This window comes from Ovis canadensis, chromosome 3, assembly GCF_042477335.2.
Source record: "Ovis canadensis isolate MfBH-ARS-UI-01 breed Bighorn chromosome 3, ARS-UI_OviCan_v2, whole genome shotgun sequence".
Lineage (NCBI taxonomy): Eukaryota > Metazoa > Chordata > Mammalia > Artiodactyla > Bovidae > Ovis > Ovis canadensis.
In genome coordinates, this window is record NC_091247.1 from 228,388,407 (window position 1) to 228,405,687 (window position 17,281).

At 61.3% G+C, this 17,281-nt stretch overlaps 1 protein-coding gene across 2 annotated transcripts in view; it reads right to left on the bottom strand.

The window, feature by feature from the left end:
* The window catches only part of CELSR1 (cadherin EGF LAG seven-pass G-type receptor 1), a 147,146-nt gene that overhangs the window by 10,473 nt on the left and 119,392 nt on the right, over positions 1-17,281 (bottom strand). For both annotated transcript variants that reach the window (XM_069586187.1, XM_069586186.1), the window contains exons 19-25: positions 16,923-17,106; positions 15,357-15,500; positions 11,683-11,887; positions 10,228-10,395; positions 8,498-8,624; positions 6,541-6,741; positions 817-991 (exon numbers count right to left, since the gene is read on the bottom strand). In XM_069586187.1, coding sequence (XP_069442288.1) covers positions 817-991; positions 6,541-6,741; positions 8,498-8,624; positions 10,228-10,395; positions 11,683-11,887; positions 15,357-15,500; positions 16,923-17,106 — 1,204 coding nt within the window. The remainder of the gene's footprint in view (positions 1-816; positions 992-6,540; positions 6,742-8,497; positions 8,625-10,227; positions 10,396-11,682; positions 11,888-15,356; positions 15,501-16,922; positions 17,107-17,281) is intronic.

The following is a 17,281-nucleotide window of genomic DNA, read 5'->3' on the forward strand; positions in this document are numbered from 1 at the left end:
ATGCTGCCGTGGAAACCAGGAGGCACGGTGATCGGCCCTGGCTCTGACCACAGCGTGGCTGCTGGACCGAGGCTTGGGGCACCAACTGCCCCTTCTCCCACTGCCCCAGCCTCAGACTCCATGTCTGGTGGGGCTGCGAGGAGAGCGGGTGCCCCTCACCCGCTGTGATACCAGTGGGGATCGCTCCCCACAGGAAGCAAGCTTTGACTTTCTCATGTTTAGAGAAGTGTGCTGAGGAAGTGCCGCTGTCTGCTCATTCATTAACTCCTTCCAGCCACCCGCCCACTGATCCAACCACTCATCCATCCATCCACCCATCTCTCCATCCACCCACTGATCCAACCACTCATCCACCCATCCACCCATCCACCCATCCACCCTACTCATCCATCCATCCACCCATCTCTCCATCCACCCACTGATCCAACCACCCATCCATCCATCCATCCATCCTAACCACTCATCCATCCATCCTACCCACCCATCCATCCATCCACACACTCACCAACCTGTCCACCCACCCATCTGTCCGTCATTCACCATCCATCCACTCACCCATCTGTCCACAAAGCCGGCAGACATGGGTGTTTTTGTCTGTTCGGTGCCAGAAAGAACCCTGATGGCCTGAGCCCAGCCCTCAATGCGCTCACACCTGACAGGAGACACTGAGTGATCACACTCCTGTCAGCAGAGGTGGGTGCTGGGTGCCCAGGAGGAGGCCAGAGAGCTCCCCCGCCAGCACCTGGGGGCGCTGAGTGGGTTCCTGCGATGTCCCGCGGGTCCCCGGCCGGGCGTGGCCGCTCTGCGCATGCTCACCTGTGACGATGGCCGGGATGCCCCAGCCCACCACGTAGTAGAAGCGCATGGGCCCCGCGTCGATGTTGCGCACCTCGGTCAGCATGCGGTAGACGTGCAGGCTTTCCACGAAGGTCCAGGCGAAGGTGCTCATGTAGACGTAGTGCAGGAGGATGGCGATCACCGTGCACAGGAACTGCGGGAGAGGCGGCGGCTGAGTGCGGCCCGAGACCCGGTGGGCTGCTGGCCAGCGGCTCGGGACAGGGCTGGCGGCGCCTGGGGGCGGGGCTGGAGGGCGTGGGGGCGGGGTGAGGACCAGACGGGAGGGGCTGGGGGGCTGGAGGGCTGGGGGGGCTGGGGGTGGGGCCCTGGGGAGGGATCGAATCCAGGACTCTGCAAACAAGAGGGCACGCAGGTCTGAGAAAGGAAGGGAGCTCAGTCGTTTTCCCTGACTGACCCAGGTGCAGCTGAGCGCCAACAGTGCCAGCGCCTCAGGCTCCCCACGCGGAACAGAGCGCAGGGCGCAGGGTGCCTGGGGGCCCTAGGACACCTGCCCCCCAACCCAGAGCCACAGGTGAGCCTAACCCGGGGTGATGGGTGCACACAGCCTCGAGAGTTTTTATCAGAAAATTTGTATTTTCACCTCGTGGCTCCAAATTTTTTTACGTTGACATTTCATTTAACACTAAAAAATACGTGTCATGGAGACAGCTCAGGCTGTGGCCCCGCTGCTGAGTGTGGCCTTCATCCACCACTTGGACTCCCCTGCAGGTCTCTGCAGTCCAGGTGCGGCCGGTGAGGAGTCTCAGGCCTGTGACCTCGCCTTCAAATAAGAAAGAAGTCACCGTGCCTGTGCTGATTTGTCGGGGCCTCTGCCTCCCAGGGAAGAAATCGGGGTGGGCAGCGTTTGTTATGTTTCTGTCCCGGGCTGGTGGGGCCAAGTGTCGGGAAGAGAAAGTCAACCTCCACAGTCGAGGCTCAGCTTCCCGGCCTCTGGGGGCCTTGGCGACCAGCCCTGAGTCCCTGGACACCGAAGGTGGGGCGAGAACAGGAGGAAGGTAGTGGTGGGGGGGCGGGGCTGGGGGCACTGTGGGATCGGGGCATCCAGCCTGAGGCCTTCGGTGCACATCCAGTCCCAGGTGCCCAGGGACGGAACCTCAAGGCCTCTGCCTTGGCCCAGAGCAGCCTCACCCGTCCTGCTGGGAGGGGGCTGGCTGCCCGGTCTGGGAACCCAAGGCCCAGCAGCTGGGCAGGCCTCCCTCAAGGTCCCAGGAGGCTGGACTGGCAGGAGAGCAGAGGAAGGACAGATCGAGGGAGAAAGGAGAAAGTCCCTGGCCACCCCTGTGGGGTCCCACCGACCCCTGCGAAGCCACGCCCTCTGTAGAGCCACGCCCCCTGAGGGGTACCACACCCCACCGCGGAGCCACGCCCCTGTAGAGCTACACCCTGCTGAGCCACGCCCCCTGAGACATCCTGTCCAATCCTCACTGCTGTCTGGCCAGCCCGATGGGTCTCAGCGTCTGTGCCAAGGAGACACTTCCGTCCTAACGGACACCGAGTTGGAGACCGAGGGCCGCCACCTGATGCACGCCGAGGCCTCTCTGCTCAGTCCCGGGCAGTCTCCCCGTGAGGGGTCCCCAGGGCCCAGGCTTGCTGGAAGCACCAGTGCCACCTGCCATTGAGTCCACCCGGTGTTCTCTCCAGCAACAGAAGCCCGGAGATGTGGGAGGGACCCTTTTTAGGATTCAGTTCAGTTCAGTTCAGTCGCTCAGTCGTGTCCGACTCCTTGCAACTCCATGAATAGCAGCACGCCAGGCCTCCCTGTCCATCACCAACTCCGGGACATCACTCAGACTCAACGTCCATCGAGTCCATGATGCCATCCAGCCATCTCATCCTTGGTCGTCCCCTTCTCCTCCTGCCCCCAATCCCTCCCAGCATCAGAGTCTTTTCCAGTGAGTCAACTCTTCGCATGAGGTGGCCAAAGTACTGGAGCTTCAGCTTTAGCATCAGTCCTTCCAAAGAACACCCAGGGCTGATCTCCTTCAGAATGGACTGGTTGGATCTCCTTGCAGTCCAAGGGACTCTCAAGAGCCTTCTCCAACACCACAGTTCAAAAGCATCAATTCTTCAGTGCTCAGCCTTCTTCACAGTCCAACTCTCACATCCATACATGACTACTGGAAAAACCATAGCCTTGACTAGACAGACCTTAGTCGGCAAAGTAATGTCTCTGCTTTTGAATATGCTATCTAGGTTGATCATAGCTTTCCTTCCAAGGAGTAAGCGTCTCAAATGCAGCACAAAGCGGGAACCCAAGCAGAAGCAAAGATAGAATCTTAGGTCATGGCTGGAGACATACCCTCTGCCTCTGATGCTGCACAGGAAATGGGGGAGTCCACCCTTAGGGATGGGCAGAGCCGTCAGCCTGGCTGAAAAGGGTGAGCCTAAGGCTGGGTCCGCCCCATACCAACCCCCAGCCCCGCTGTGCAAAGCTCGTGTGTGTGTGCTCAGCTGTGTCTGACTCTTTGCGACCCTGTGGACTGTAGCCCACCAGGCTCCTCTGTCCACGGGATTCTCCAGGCAAGAATACTGGAGTGGGTTGCCATTTCCTTCTCCAGGGGATCTTCTTGACCCGGGGATTGAACCTTGCGTCTCCAGGAGAATGCTGGCAGGAGAATTCTTTACCACTGAGCCACCTTTGACCCATGGTTGGCTCAGCAGAATGAAGAAGAGGGAAGAGGCTGGTGTGCTGCCTTATATAACATGAAAAGTAAACCCACAAAACCACCGTTGGGGGGAGAAAAGTCCCCATGTGTCAGAAGCCAATGTTTTAAAATGTAATGGGACCATACATGCGGGGGTTCTGCACCAAAGGTACTACCTTTTCCAGAAACAGAACAAAGGCAAACTCTGCTGCACAATAAATCATTTCCACCTGCCGGTAATCTGGGAGATGAAAACCTCGCCTGGAGAGGGGACTTCAGTTTACAGAAAGCCCATCAAAACCAGGCGCGGCGCCAAGCCCCAGAATTGTGTGCACGGCATTCCTCTTATTCGTGCTCACCAGCGCGTGGAGGCCGTTCAGCTCTCCTTCCAGGGGCTGGTGAGTCAGAGCTTGAAGCCAGCAACAGCCCCTGAGCGTTTCTCACACCGGGTTTGGTTGCCAGGAGTGGCCCATCCCCAGCTCTCCGTCCCTCTGTTCAGACCACTCAAAGACACCCTTGAGGTGTTTTGCCCTGAGTCACGCAGCCCCCCTCCCCCCGCCCCCGCTGATGCAGGGATGGGGACACGCGGGCAGGGGGAGGTGTGCTGAGCCCGGTGGGTACAGAGGGGCAGCCCAGCGCCCCGCCTGCCCTGGGAGCCTGGCAGATACGGGCCCATCCTCTGTGCCAGGCCTGGCGAGCCGCCAGAGTCATCATGGAGCCCTCTCAAGGTCGTCTGCTTGGACACCCTGCCTCTCTCCCGAACATCCTCCTCCGGAGGGTCAGAGAAGGGAGAGCTCTAACCTGCAAGGGCCCCTGGGCCAGCGAGCCAGTAGTGGTGCGCCTTTTTCCTAACACTGCATGCTCCCCGGGCCGTCCATGCTCACAGACACGCTTCCTCCTGCAGTGAGGGCTGGCCCCCCACGCCCAGCTCTGCACTTTCCTCAGCCCCTAAGGACCGGAGTGTCCAGGCTCACCCAGACCCGCCGCTGTTTCCAGCTCACCTGGTGGCGCCCCCTTCTGGACCCTCGAGGCATCGTGCCCCCCGCCCCCTCCCTGCATGTCCGCATGGTCCAGACACCTGAGCCTCTCCTCCTGCCCCCGTCCTGGCCGCGGCTCCACCCCCGACCCCAGGAAGATGCTGTCCTGATGCCCCTCTGACCTCCAGGCTCAGCCCTACCCACCCTCTTCCCTATCACCACCGTCCGTTTACCAAAACGTAGACCTGCCCAAGGCTGTCCATGGCACAGGGCCGCCTGCCAAGAGAGATGACCAGAGGCCCCTCCCACCAGACAGCGACCGGACCACCCTGCTCAGCTGTCCTCTGGGCTGGCGCAGCGCTCCCGTCAGCCCCCACGGTGCCACGCTGGCACCCGACACTCCTGACCCCCGACCCATGTCTGCGTCCGAGACAGCGGATGGAGACTGCAGCGCTCCCAGGGTCTGGGTCTTGGGTAGATTTAACACAGTGACAACCACGAGTCCTCACTGCATCAGGGACGGAGGAATGACACCTATGTCAGCAGCGGGTGGCCGCTGGAATGGCCCACTGAGAGGCTAAGGGCCCACTGCTCACTGCGGGAGAGATCCGAGTTAGGTGAGTAAACTCTGGACTTCCTGCGGTCACTACGTGTGCACATGTGATGGTCAGTTGGCCTCATGTCGTCCCAGGGCCATCGGGGTCACCATTTAATGATGGCCCCATGAACTCAGACACGACGAACTGTCGGCCCTGGGCCGGTTACCCAACCTGGCCGGCCCCAGGGCTCCCCACCTGTGAGCAGGAATGCTGCCACCCCCCAGGGCCCCAGGGAGGTTGCCAAGAGCCAGAGCACGTAGGCAAAGCCTTGGGCACAGAGCCCGTGCCGCCTCCTTCATCCCCATCAAGGGGCTGTGACCCCTGGTCTCTGAAAACCTCTTTGGGAAAAAGGAAAAGCCACTAGCAGCCAGCCGGGAACCAAGCCACATGCCTCCCTCCTCCTTTTTGCCTTTCTCTCCCGTCCAGGGCAGGTCCCTACCCCACGCACCTCGACCCAGCCCCACCAGCCATTCCTCTGGGACTCAGATCCCTCACATCCTACAGAAGTGCCTGCGCCCTGGCCCTGCTCTTGCTGCAGCCAGCATCTTTTACCCTCTCCTCCCTGAAGCCAAACTACTTCAGTCTCGACCAGGCCCTCCAAGTGCTGTCGTTTCCACCCCCTCCTTTGTACGTTACCTTTTAAATACACTGTGGCTGGTGGGCAAGAATGCAACTGATTATATACATCTAGCCCCATAATAGGCAGCTACCTTGCTAAACTCTTTAATTATTTCTTACAACGTGTCTGTAGGTTGGTCTGGATTTTTCTGTGAGGTCCATCATATCAGATGTATAATCACCTAACGATAACTTCCAGGAGCCTAGGTAACACCCCATGAACCCATGTGATGCCCCAGGAGCCCACGTGACCTGGGGTGGCTTGAGCGAGACACCCCATATTTAACTTGATCACACTGATGTTCACCCTCTCTCCTCTCCCCCACGATTCTCTCTCTCTGCAAGCTCCCTTCTCTCGTCACCCTGCCGACCCAGGACCACCGCATCGCCGAGTTCTGGCCTGTCCTGAATACCAGTGCTTTCACGGAAAGTGTGGCCGCAACTCCCCAGAAAATGCAGGGCTGGGAGACACGGCCCAGCAGGGATGGCTTCAGGCTCAAGTGACACCTCACAGGACTCTGGGGTCTCACGGGTGTACTCTCTGATGTAATCACAATCGTCCGGATCACGAAAGTGAGAGCTGATGTGCACAGAGCCCCTGGCTCCCAAGGTGACCTTGCAGGAAGATTCCTGCTGAGGGCAAAGCAACTCGCCCACGTGCTAAGCCTGGGTCCCCAGCTTCCCGCCAGACTCCCAGCCTCACCCATCCCTGGAAACAGCCGCAGACACGCCACCTGGCCCCAAGAATGGGTGGGAGGACCCCTCCTTCTCCAGCCCTGGAGAAAGGTTGATCCACATGAGCACCCAGGTGGCCCCACAGTGTGTGGGGGGCAGGGTCCTCACCGGGTTCTCGGTCTGGGCGATCCCGATGACAAAGACCAGCTGGGAGGAGAAGAGCGCGGCGATGAGGTTCTTGTGGATGCCGTTCAGGTTGGAGCGCAGCGTCCGCACCAGCGCCAGGAGCACAAAGGCCAGCAGCAGCGCAGCCAGCGACAAGGACACGGCCGCGTAGGTCACGATCTTCAGAGGTAGGACCTCCCCGTGCTGCGGGCGGGTGGGCCAAGGGTGGGAGAACACATGAGGGCGGTGGCTTTGACGGCGCTTTTGCACAATCAAGACACACTGACGCTTAATCACACGGACAGGAGCCAGGGCGGCTACCACGTGGCTCTCAGGGGAGCCGAAACCAAGAACGACAATGAAACGAGCAGTCGGGCTGACAGCAAAGCTCTGCAGGTGCCCGGGGACGGCGGCAAGCACGGGGGACGGACACAGTGCCTGTGACCTGCACGCTCAGACTCGGCCGAGATGGCGACTTTCACGTTAGGTGTGTTTTGCCATAGTGAAGACAGACTAAAAAGCTAAAAAAAAAACCCCAAATCTTCAAGCCTAACTCGTGCTGTCTGGCAGGGACAGAGCCAATTCTGAGCTGAGAGACCTTCAAACAGAGTCTCAGTTCACACAAAAAACAAGAGGTGACAGAGCTGCAGGGAACCACAGTCATCCCCTCTGATTTTTTTTTTTTCAAATATTTTTCAAAATAGGACACCCGTCTAGAGTCTGGCGCCCAGTGGAGGTTTGGCACTTGGGGAACAAACAAACCGGTTCTATGGAAACTTCTAGAAAGCACTGTCCTGAACGTGCACAGAACTGTGAGCCGGGCTGCCTGGGGGAAGCGAGGAGCCAGGCCTGGGGGGCTGGGGGGTGCTCGGGGGCACTGACTGCTCCGGAAGTGTGGTGGCACACACTCCCCGGGGCCGGGGGCTCTTCAGGTGCCTCTGGCTTTGCAGCGCCCGGGCGTGGGGGCCCTCGATTGACACTCTCATTGAACTTCTACCGGGACTTGCTTCTGCTTCCTTTGCCTGCGAGGCTGCTCCTGGCGCCGCCTAGCTTCCTGGCCATCAGGGGACCCCCACACCTGCCCCTCTGTGGACAAAGATGGTTCACAATTAACCCTGTCCAGGCCGCAGCCCAGTGCTTCCCGCTGGAAAGTGCCCCTGCCCCGGGAGGCTTGCTGTTCTAGCGCCCAGAGGCGCAGTCTCTGCTGTTGACACCCTGACACCCCATCAGCAGCAGCTTGTGGCTGACTCACCTCCGGAGAACGCGACAGACACTTGGGCCGCTGCAGACCGGGAGTCCCAGGAGGGACGGTGGCTGGGCTGCCCAGGGCACACGGCAGGCCTGAATACAGGGTGAGGTCCCCAAGGCCCCGGGCCGGCTCCTCAACACCAGCACACGCCCCGCTGGCCAGCCCCACCCTGCCCCCAGGCCCCACGGCCTCATCTGAGGCCCACGGAGGTCACTGAAGACTGGAGGTTAAACGTCAGCTGCCCACTGCTCTGCGGCTGCTGACCAAGCCTCCTCTGTCCTCCCAGGGCCGGTGTGTATGGCATCAGAGGGAAATAACTCTATTGTTCCCGGCCGGTCTCGTCCCTAAAATTCTACATGCAGCAGAAACCGCATTACCTAACAGGCTGCCGAGCACCCTGCTTTGAAGTGAGGTGTATATTCCAGGAGTTTCCTTCCAGCCTGAGGTTCGGGGCGGCCATCACAGTTTTTAACTTACAATGTGGCCTCTCTGAAAACCCCTTCCGGGGGGTTTTCTTATGGGAATCCTAACACAGTCTGGCCAGTCCTCCCGGAACACAGTTTGCAATTGTGGCGTCGGTTTGCTCAGAGCCCTTAGGAGAGGCAGAGCTCGCAAAGGGGTAGGCGTGGGGGCCAGGCTGATTTTCCAGAGGGACGGGTCCCTGGACACACTGGCCAGGTGGGCAGGGGTGGCCCTGGGGGTGGTGCCCACCTCACGCCGGGAGACGTCCATGAGCACGGCCAAGCTGGCGGCGTGGCTGCACCGGCAGGCAACGTGGGTCCGGTTCCGGGACAACAGCTCACAGCCTTTGGCCGACCACCCTCCAGTCCCGCCAGTGCTGCAGAGGAAAAGGGGGTGAGGAGGGGCCTCCGAGGCCCTCCCGCCCCGCTGGAGCCCAGGCAACGTCCTTGCTGCGCCCTGGCCAGGCGCCACTGTCCCAGACCGCAGCCTGGCCGCCCCGGCGACCGTGTGAACCCTCTCCCTCCCCTTCCCAGGCCTCTAACGAGCACCCGCGGAAGTTCACACCTCATGCCCCATCGAGCAGTGAAACTTCAGCGGGTGTCACGGGCCTCTTTGTTGGAGACACTAGTCAGTTGTTCAAACAGCCACTCAGTCTCCTTTGGAATCTCGGTGATTTAAGAAGCAACCTGGTGCGTCCCTTCCACACTCTCATCTTCAGATTGCACACGGTTTTATAGCACCGCCTGGAAGCGGGGCCCCCTTATTACCCTCTTTTACTGAAGGGAAGCCCCAGATGACAGGCTGCCGCAGGGCCCTGCCCTCCTGACTCTGGGAAAGCCGAGTGACGTTCTCTGATCCTTAGTCTATTCATCTGCGAAATGGGATGTGAAGGCTCACACGCATTTGCCAAGAACGTGAAGGTCCGGGCCGGCAGGTGCAGCACAAAGGAGGGCAGATCATTAGTGCACCGGCTGGCTGCCGGGCCCAATCAAGTGACCACGAGAGACAGCCGGGCCCAGCGTGCGCCAGCCAGACCTTAGCACTGCCCTCCTCGTCAAGGGGGCCCTTCCTTCTCTTTTGTAAGCCAAGCGTCTGTCTGCTACCCTCCGGGCGCTATGCTGGCTGCTCGTTAACTAGAATTTGGAAAAACCAGAAGGAGGGGGAGTGACGCGTGGTCTGTGCCGAGCCAAACCTGCTTCGCAGTGGGAGTGCCAGACCATGGCCCTGCAGAGCCCCCCGCAGCAGACACCCTGCCGTCCAGCAGAGCCGCAATGTCAGGGAAGGTCTGGGCTGCACCAGAGTGAGCTCAAGGCAAGCGTGGCGTGCGGGGGTCAGAGGCAGACAGATGCTGCTGCTGCGGGCAGGGCCTCTGAGCGGTAAAGCCAGCCTCAGCAGCTGCCATGTGGGTCTCTGGGGTGGGACGGCTGAGGTCAGGGACCCTGGTCTGCTACGGGGCCCCTTCCTCACATCTGGGATTTCCCACTGTCAGTGCGGGAGGACCCTGGACCCAGTCTCTGACTCCCACCCCTGTGTGTCCAGAACGAGCCCCTGCCTTGTCCGGTGGTGGCCGGGGCACCTGTTGGCAAGAGTCCTGCAGGGGAGTGGCCCCGTGCCCACGCTGGGCTTCTCGGGAGACCCCCGTGCGTGCCCGTGCAGTGTGCACACAATGTGGGCATCTGCGCTCCCAGGCCTGTGTCCGTGTGCAGTCATGCACACACGTGCGTGGTCATAGCTGGGTGCGTGCACACACGTCTGTGTCCAGGTGTGCATGCGTGTACATGCGTGTGCACTCGTGCTTATGGAGGGCTCTGATGCCCCAGGAGGGCCTGAAAGGGGAGGAAGGGGCCACAGACGAATGCCCCGCCCCAGGACGCTCTGCCAGCAGAGCCTTGGGGACCTGTGGGCAGGCACCCTGCCTTACCAAACAAAGCCCCCCAGAGACACACAGCACTGGGGGCAGGGGGTGACGTCACCCTTACGTGATGGAGTGGTTCCAGGACACGCAGACCGGCTTGGTACGCTCCTCGGTCTCCAGGAGGGCAAACTCCACCAGGACGGGCCTCTCCAGGGGGCTGGGCAGCAGGGCCCCCTCGCTGTACACCACCGTGCTCACCACCGGTGTGTTGATGACGGGCCGGTTAGGCAGCCTGCAGGCAGAAAGCAGAGCCCAGGACAAACCCGCCTGCGGCCCCCAGAGAACACAGCTCGGGGGTCTCTCAGGAGGGACCGGACCAAGCGTATGAGCTCAGGGCCTCTGCCCTTGAGAGCATGTGACGGGCTGGGGGGAGGAGGTGGGCTGCGGGTTTGGTGAAGGTTTAACCACGGAGAGGCGAGCACACACCCCTCTGGGACAGAGGCGGACTCTGGAAATTCAACATGAAGAGAAGGAATGAGTGAGCACGTGTCGGGCTCCACAGCCTATAACTGAACCGGAGAACCCTGGCCTGCAGGGAACATCCCGGAAAAGGAACGCGATGCCGTGCTTGTGGCTCTGGGAGGCCTCTTGGCCAGCCCCTGGGAGGGGTGCACGTGAGGACCTCAGCCCCGGGCAGGAGAGCTGCTAAGTGACCCGAAGGTTGAAAAGAGCCAAGCCTCCATGGGTGCCTGCCTCTGCTCAGGCCTCAAAGCCCTTGGGTGGTGGTTGATTCTTCAGCTAGTGTTCACTGAGCTGCCCTTGGTGAGAAGAGCCACCTCAATGGGAAAGACCCTGATGCTGGGAAAGACTGAAGGCAGGAGGAGAAGGGGAAATAGGATGAGATGGTTGGGTGGCATCACCGACTCGATGGACATGAGTTTGAGCTAGCTCGGGAGATGGTGATGGACAGAGGAGCCTAGGGTGCTGCAGTCCACGGGTCGCAGAGTCAGACACAACTGAGCGACTGGACGACAGCAACTTGGGGCTGGGGTCGCTGGCAGCTGGCGGTAGGCCAGGGCGAGGGGACAGGGGTCGCTGGCGGCTGGCAGCAGGCCGGGGCGAGGGGACAGGGGTCGCTGGCCGCTGGCGGCAGGCCGGGGCGAGGGGACAGTGGTCACTGGCGGCTGGCGGCAGGCCAGGGCGAGGGGACAGGGGTCGCTGGCGGCTGGCAGCAGGCCGGGGCGAGGGGACAGGGGTCGCTGGCCGCTGGCGGCAGGCCGGGGCGAGGGGACAGTGGTCACTGGCGGCTGGCGGCAGGCCGGGGCGAGGGGACAGACACTCCAGGCAGGAGTGGCACAGCCGTGCCGGGGCCGTGTGTCTGGAGGGGCACCCTGGCAGAAACACCAGGCACACTCAGAACGCCTGCCGAGGCAGACCGCGGAGCAGCGGTCTCTGGCCTGGAGCCGGGGCCACTGTGCAGGGTCCTTGTACAGATGTTCCGGTGGTCGAGATTCTGACCTACAGGTGCCTTGGAGCCTTCTGGAAATCCCCCCACCCCGCATCCTGGAGTCAGCCTCACCTGAGGCTGCGGCGATCCGGATCGTAGTGCTCCGGCAGCAGCTGCCCCAGGGTCCGGCAGATGAGGACCAGGGCGACGGCGAACTGCCCAGGCTCCTCGGGGTGTCTCTTCCGCCTCCTGGACAGGGCCTCTGTCTCGGCGCTGGGCCGCAGGCGCGCTGTCTGGGGGGTGGTCTTGCGACCAGCTGGCCTCGCCGTGGGGCTCTCTGCAACAGAAGCACAGAGTGAGGATGGGGCCCAGACGCCTGTGATCCCACCAGGCCACTTTCTCCTCGAGCCGGGAGGCTCTGTGGAAAACCCTGGGCGGCTCCTCAGAAGCGCCCAGGACCCTGCAGCCCCACTTCTGGGTGTGCCCCTGAAGAACCGGGAGCAAGAGCTCCAGCGAGGCTTGCACACCGCGCTCATGGCCCCGTGAACCACAGCAGCCACGAGGTGGGGCAGCCCAGGTGTCCCTGCATGGATGACGGGCCGGCAGGACGTGGTCCATCCGCACGGGCCACGGTGGGTGAGCCCGAGGACACGATGCTCCTGAGAATCCAGTGGGACGCTGTCGATCCCACTCACGTGGGGCCCCGGAGACCCCTAGGACGCACCGGAAGCAGCTCCCCGCCACCCTTGTGGGAGGCTCACGGCCATACTCACCCACGTTTCCAACAACCCACAGGGTGCCCGCTGGGCCTCGTCCAGAGGCCACCTTGGGAGGCATCTCCAGCCAGCATACACCACCTGGAGCACGGGCTCCAGGGAGGCAGGTGGTGGGAGAGGGTCTTCCCTCTGCTGCCATGATGGGGGTGCCGCAGGCGGGGGGCCGGCCGATTCCAGCAGACCCCCTCTGCTCAGCCAGTGACGCCCTGAGGCAGCCACCCACTTTCCACATCCTCTTGACCCTGCTCAGGGCCGTGCCGGCCAGCAGCTGGCTAACAGCTCCAGTTGACCATACTCAGCCTGGTTAGCAACCCTGGTTAGCCACACTCAGCCTAGTTAACAACCCTGGCTAGCCACCCTCAGGCTGGTTACCAACCCTGGCTAGCCACCCTCAGGCTGGTTACCAACACTGGTTAGCCACATCCAGGCCAGTTAACAGCATGGCTAGCCACCCTCAGGCTGGTTAACAACCCTGATAACCAAAGTCAGGCTGGTTAACAACCCTGACTAGCCACCCTCAGGCTGCTTAGTGAGGCAGGCTGGCCGACACTGTGGGGTCAGTGGGCCGGGAAGGCCAGTGTCTGAGGAAGGGGGACGTGGGCTTGGTGACGCCGGAGGGGGTGGGGGTGAGAGTGGACAGAGGCCTGGAGCCCCCCAGGGCGATGGGGCGGGGAGAAGGGGGTCTTCCAGGAGGGACGCCTGAGCAGCTGGGAGGACACCGGGGGCCAGGGGGCCAGGCTGCACCCAGGAAGTCCACCCACGGGGCCCTCACCCACATCTCGGGCTGAGGGAGCTTCGGGTCCTGGTCCTCAGCGTCCTGGCCACGTGGCAAGTCAGGTGTTTGGGAAAGTGGCGGGGGGGAGGCGGCAGAGGCCCCAGGTGGGATCGTATCAATAAGGGAATTGGCGGGTTTACTACAGGGTGACTATGCTGGTCAACTGACATTTTGGCAACTTAAGTAAATACCATACTGAACAAAGGCCACATGCAGGGGGTTGGGGGTCAGCCGAGGCTTCCCAAGGAGAGCAGGGGAGCAGGCACCAGAAGCTTCTCCCACGGGGTTTCCTAAAGCAAATAGCCTCGTGTGTGTCTACTCCCAATGCCACAGGCCCCGAGAGAGGGCGACCCAGGGGCCAGTTCAGAGGCAGAAATGCGGACGCCCTCACAGAGAAAGAACCGAGTTTAGGTCAAGACACTAAAGCATATGCAGACACACACACACAGGTGTCCAGCCCCCCTCAGCTGCGGGGGCTGCGCTTCAGGGCCCTCTGTGGATGCCTGGAGCCACAGAGAGGTGATGTTGTTCAGTCACCCAGTCATGTCCAGCTCTTTGTGACCCCCTGGACTGCAGCACACCAGGCCTCCCTGTCCCTCACCGTTCCTAGAGTTTGCCCAAATTCATGTTTTTTGGATCAGTGATGCCATCCAGCCATTTCATCCTCTGACGCCCTCTTCTGCTTCTGCCCTCAATCTTTCCCAGCATCAGGGAGTTTTCCAATGAGTCAGCTGTTCACATCAGGTGACCCAAATACTGGAGCTTCAGCTTCGGCATCAGTCCTTCCGGTGAATATTCAGGGTGATCTCCCTTAAGATTGACTGGTTTGATCTCCTAGCAGTCCAAGGGACTTTCAGGAGTCTTCTCCAACACCACAGTTTGAAGGCATCAATTCTTTGGCATTCTGCCTTCTTTATTGTGCAGCTCCCACAACCGTACATGACCACTGGGAAGATCATAGCCTTGACTATATGGACCTTTGTCGGCAGAGTAATGTCTCTGCTTTTCAACACCTTGTCTAGGTTTGTCATCGCTTTCCTGCCAAGAAGCAACCGTCTTCTGATTTCACGGCTGCAGTTACAGTCCACAGCGATTTTAGAGACAAGAAGAGGAAATCTGTCGCTGCTTCCACCTTTTCCCCTCTGTTTGCCATGAACGAATGGGGCCGGATGCCATGATCCTACTTTTGTGAATATTTAGTCTTAGGTCTTAGCACTGAACCCTATATTTTTTTCCTATGCATACATACAAAGTTTAATTGATAAATCAGCACATTAAAAAATTAACAGCAAATATCTGTGAGAGTAGGACCATAAACTCCAGTACTCTTGCCTGGAAAATCCCATGGATGGAGGAGCCTGGTGGGCTGTGGTCCGTGGGGTCGCTAAGAGTCGGACATGACTGAGCGACTTCCCTTTCACTTTTCACTTTTATGCATTGCAGAAGGAAATGGCAACCCACTCCAGTGTTCTTGCCTGGAGAATCCCAGGGATGGGGGAGCCTGGTGTGCTGCAGTCCATGGGGTCGCAGAGTCGGACAAGACCGAACAACAACAATATCCTACATCAGTGTAAAACTTTAAAAATTTTTAAGATGTCTGAATAATACGCATATAACTGACAAAACAAATTGACTGGAAAGGTTTCAAATTTTAAACTGCCCATTGAACAGTCAAGTCCCTGTTTGGGAGAGACGGTTTCAGCAGCTGGAGCTGATCTGTGAAACGTACTTGAAGAAAATTCGCCGTGTTTAAGCCGCGTGGCACGAGTCCTAACTTAGGACTGGAGGACCGCACTCAGATGGCTCTGCTTGGGTTTTGGGGGGCCAGGGAAGAGTCTAAAGTTTCCCATCCACGGGGAGGCAGCTTCTCACTGCACAAGGAAGACTAGCTCACACACAGCGTGGGTGTTCACTGCACCACCACGCTATAAACCAGCCAGTTTCTGTAAGGCACCCCCGTGGCTGCCTTTCCCTTTGGGCTGGCAAACGCCCGGCTGCAGGGTGCAGGGCAGAGGGCGGGGGCCACGGCAGGCTGAGCCGCCCCCGTCCTCCCCCACCTGCCAGCCCCCGTGGGAGCCCCCACGTCTCATCCCCGCCTGCCAGCCCCCACGGGAGCCCCCGCGTCTCATCCCCGCCTGCCAGCCCCCACGGGAGCCCCCACGTCTCATCCCCGCCTGCCAGCCCCCGCAGGAGCCCCCGCGTCTCATCCCCGCCTGCCAGCCCCCGCAGGAGCCCCCGCGTCTCATCAGCCTTACCTCTTTTCTCGGCTGGTTTGAAGAAGTCCTCCGAGAAGTAGACCGAGGACTCGAGGTCTCTGGGGACCTCGCCCCGGAGGTGCTCGAGCCGCGGCACGCGGGCTCCTGTGAAGTTCAGCTTGTCGAAGACGTCGACGGCAAGAACTGGGGGGACAGGGAGCCCCATCACATATGGTCCCCAGCCCCCGCCCCCTGTGGAGAACCAGCCCGGACCCCTGATGCTTCCGAACAGCCCAGAAGGGCTGTCCCTGGTCACCATCCCCTTTGAACAGAACTGACGCCCACTTCCGGCTGAGTCAGATAGCCGGGCCTGACCTGGGGAGCTTCAGGAGGGGCGCCCCTCACCCCCCCCAACAGGAGTGCCATTTCCCTGCAGCCGTGTCCCTGCTGACGGTCACCCCTGCAGGCTCCAGGGAGAACCCCCCAAGTCATGCTGCTGAGCTGTTTGATTCAACACCCTCTCTGTGAAGGGTACCCTCAAGTCACTGCACAGCAAAGGGGGGTGCTCCCACCCCAGGAGCAAGGGTCAGGGGCAGTGGGAGCCCTGGAACACGAGAGGCAGGGGCGGCTGGCCCCAAGGGCTGGGAAGGTGGACAGCTAGCCCCAGCGCAAGGAGCACCCAGGAGGACACTCTAGGTCCAGGGCAGGAAAGGGTCCCAACCCCAGAGCATCAGGGTGGACGCTGGAGGGTGTGCGGGCAGAAGCTTGGCCGGGACCAGCTTCTCGAAGGGGCTGGGTGGGGCGCAGCGGCTGCACCAGGCACCCCTTGGGTGCCCGTGTCCTGTCTGCCCCTGGAGTCTGCAGGCCAGCTCTGCCAGACCCTCTCCACAGACGGACCCCAGGCACTCACCCTGCCCTCCTACCCCAGTGATGACAGTGTCCCACGCCCTCCTCCACCCCAGCGTCCCGGGCTCAGGTGAACTCAGCGTGAGCATCCAGTCAACAGTGAGGCCCCTCCCCATGAGCCCGAGGGTCCACGCCAGCTCTGGGTTAAAGGCTCAGCCCTCTGGAAACAGATGATCCCGGAAATTAAGGGGCGACTCCCAGGGAAGGGACAGTGCCGGGTGCTGCCTGAGGCCCCACCGGGGAGCTTAATAAACACAGGAGGGAGACCAGAAGCCCCACGTGCAGGACGGCCCCCTCCACCGTCTCCCTGTCCGGGCAGGTGGGGCTGGCCTTACATCAGGGCCTCCTCTCCAGTAAGGAAACCGACTGTTTAAGCCCCGAGCCCAGAATAGCATGTCCTGGGTCCCCGGGGTGACTTGGTCCGCTGTGCGGACGGCTTAGCCCCCGGCCTGGCGCGGTGGGTATGGGCATTCCCCTGCGCCTGGTGCCAACGGCCTGTCTCTGCCCCTCCGGGGCCTGTGCCTCTGCCTGAGCCTGGAGGCTGGACCTATGGCCAGACCCTCGGGCCCGCCTCCCTGGGCAGCCCCACCCCCAGGTCTGGAAGGCCTGCGGACCACCAAGATCCTCCCCGCGTCGACTCTTCCCCGACACGTGGCCAAGGGGGGCAACACTGCAGACGGGCCCTGGGGGTCCCCCACCCGCGCCGGGCCGCGGCCTCACCCATGTTGGCCGTGACGATGACGAAGGGCCGCAGGTACGTCCTCCGCAGGTTCCGGGCCACGTTGCTGAAATAGGCCTCGAAGCGCCGCAGCAGCTGCGCGGTGCCGGGCTCGCTACGCTGGATCTGCTCCCAGGCGGCCCTGGTGGCCGGGGCCAGGAGGGCGCTGCCCGCCCGGACGACGTCCTGCTCAGACAGACAGACGGACAGACGGCGCTCAGCTCACGTGCGGCCAGCCCACAGGAGCCTGATTGACGAGACGGGGCCTGGGCTCTGGGGAGCCTTCAGGACCAGGCTGGGCCCAGACGGTCAGAGGTGGGGACAGGTGCTGGGGTGTAACCTCCACAGTCAGGGAATCCTT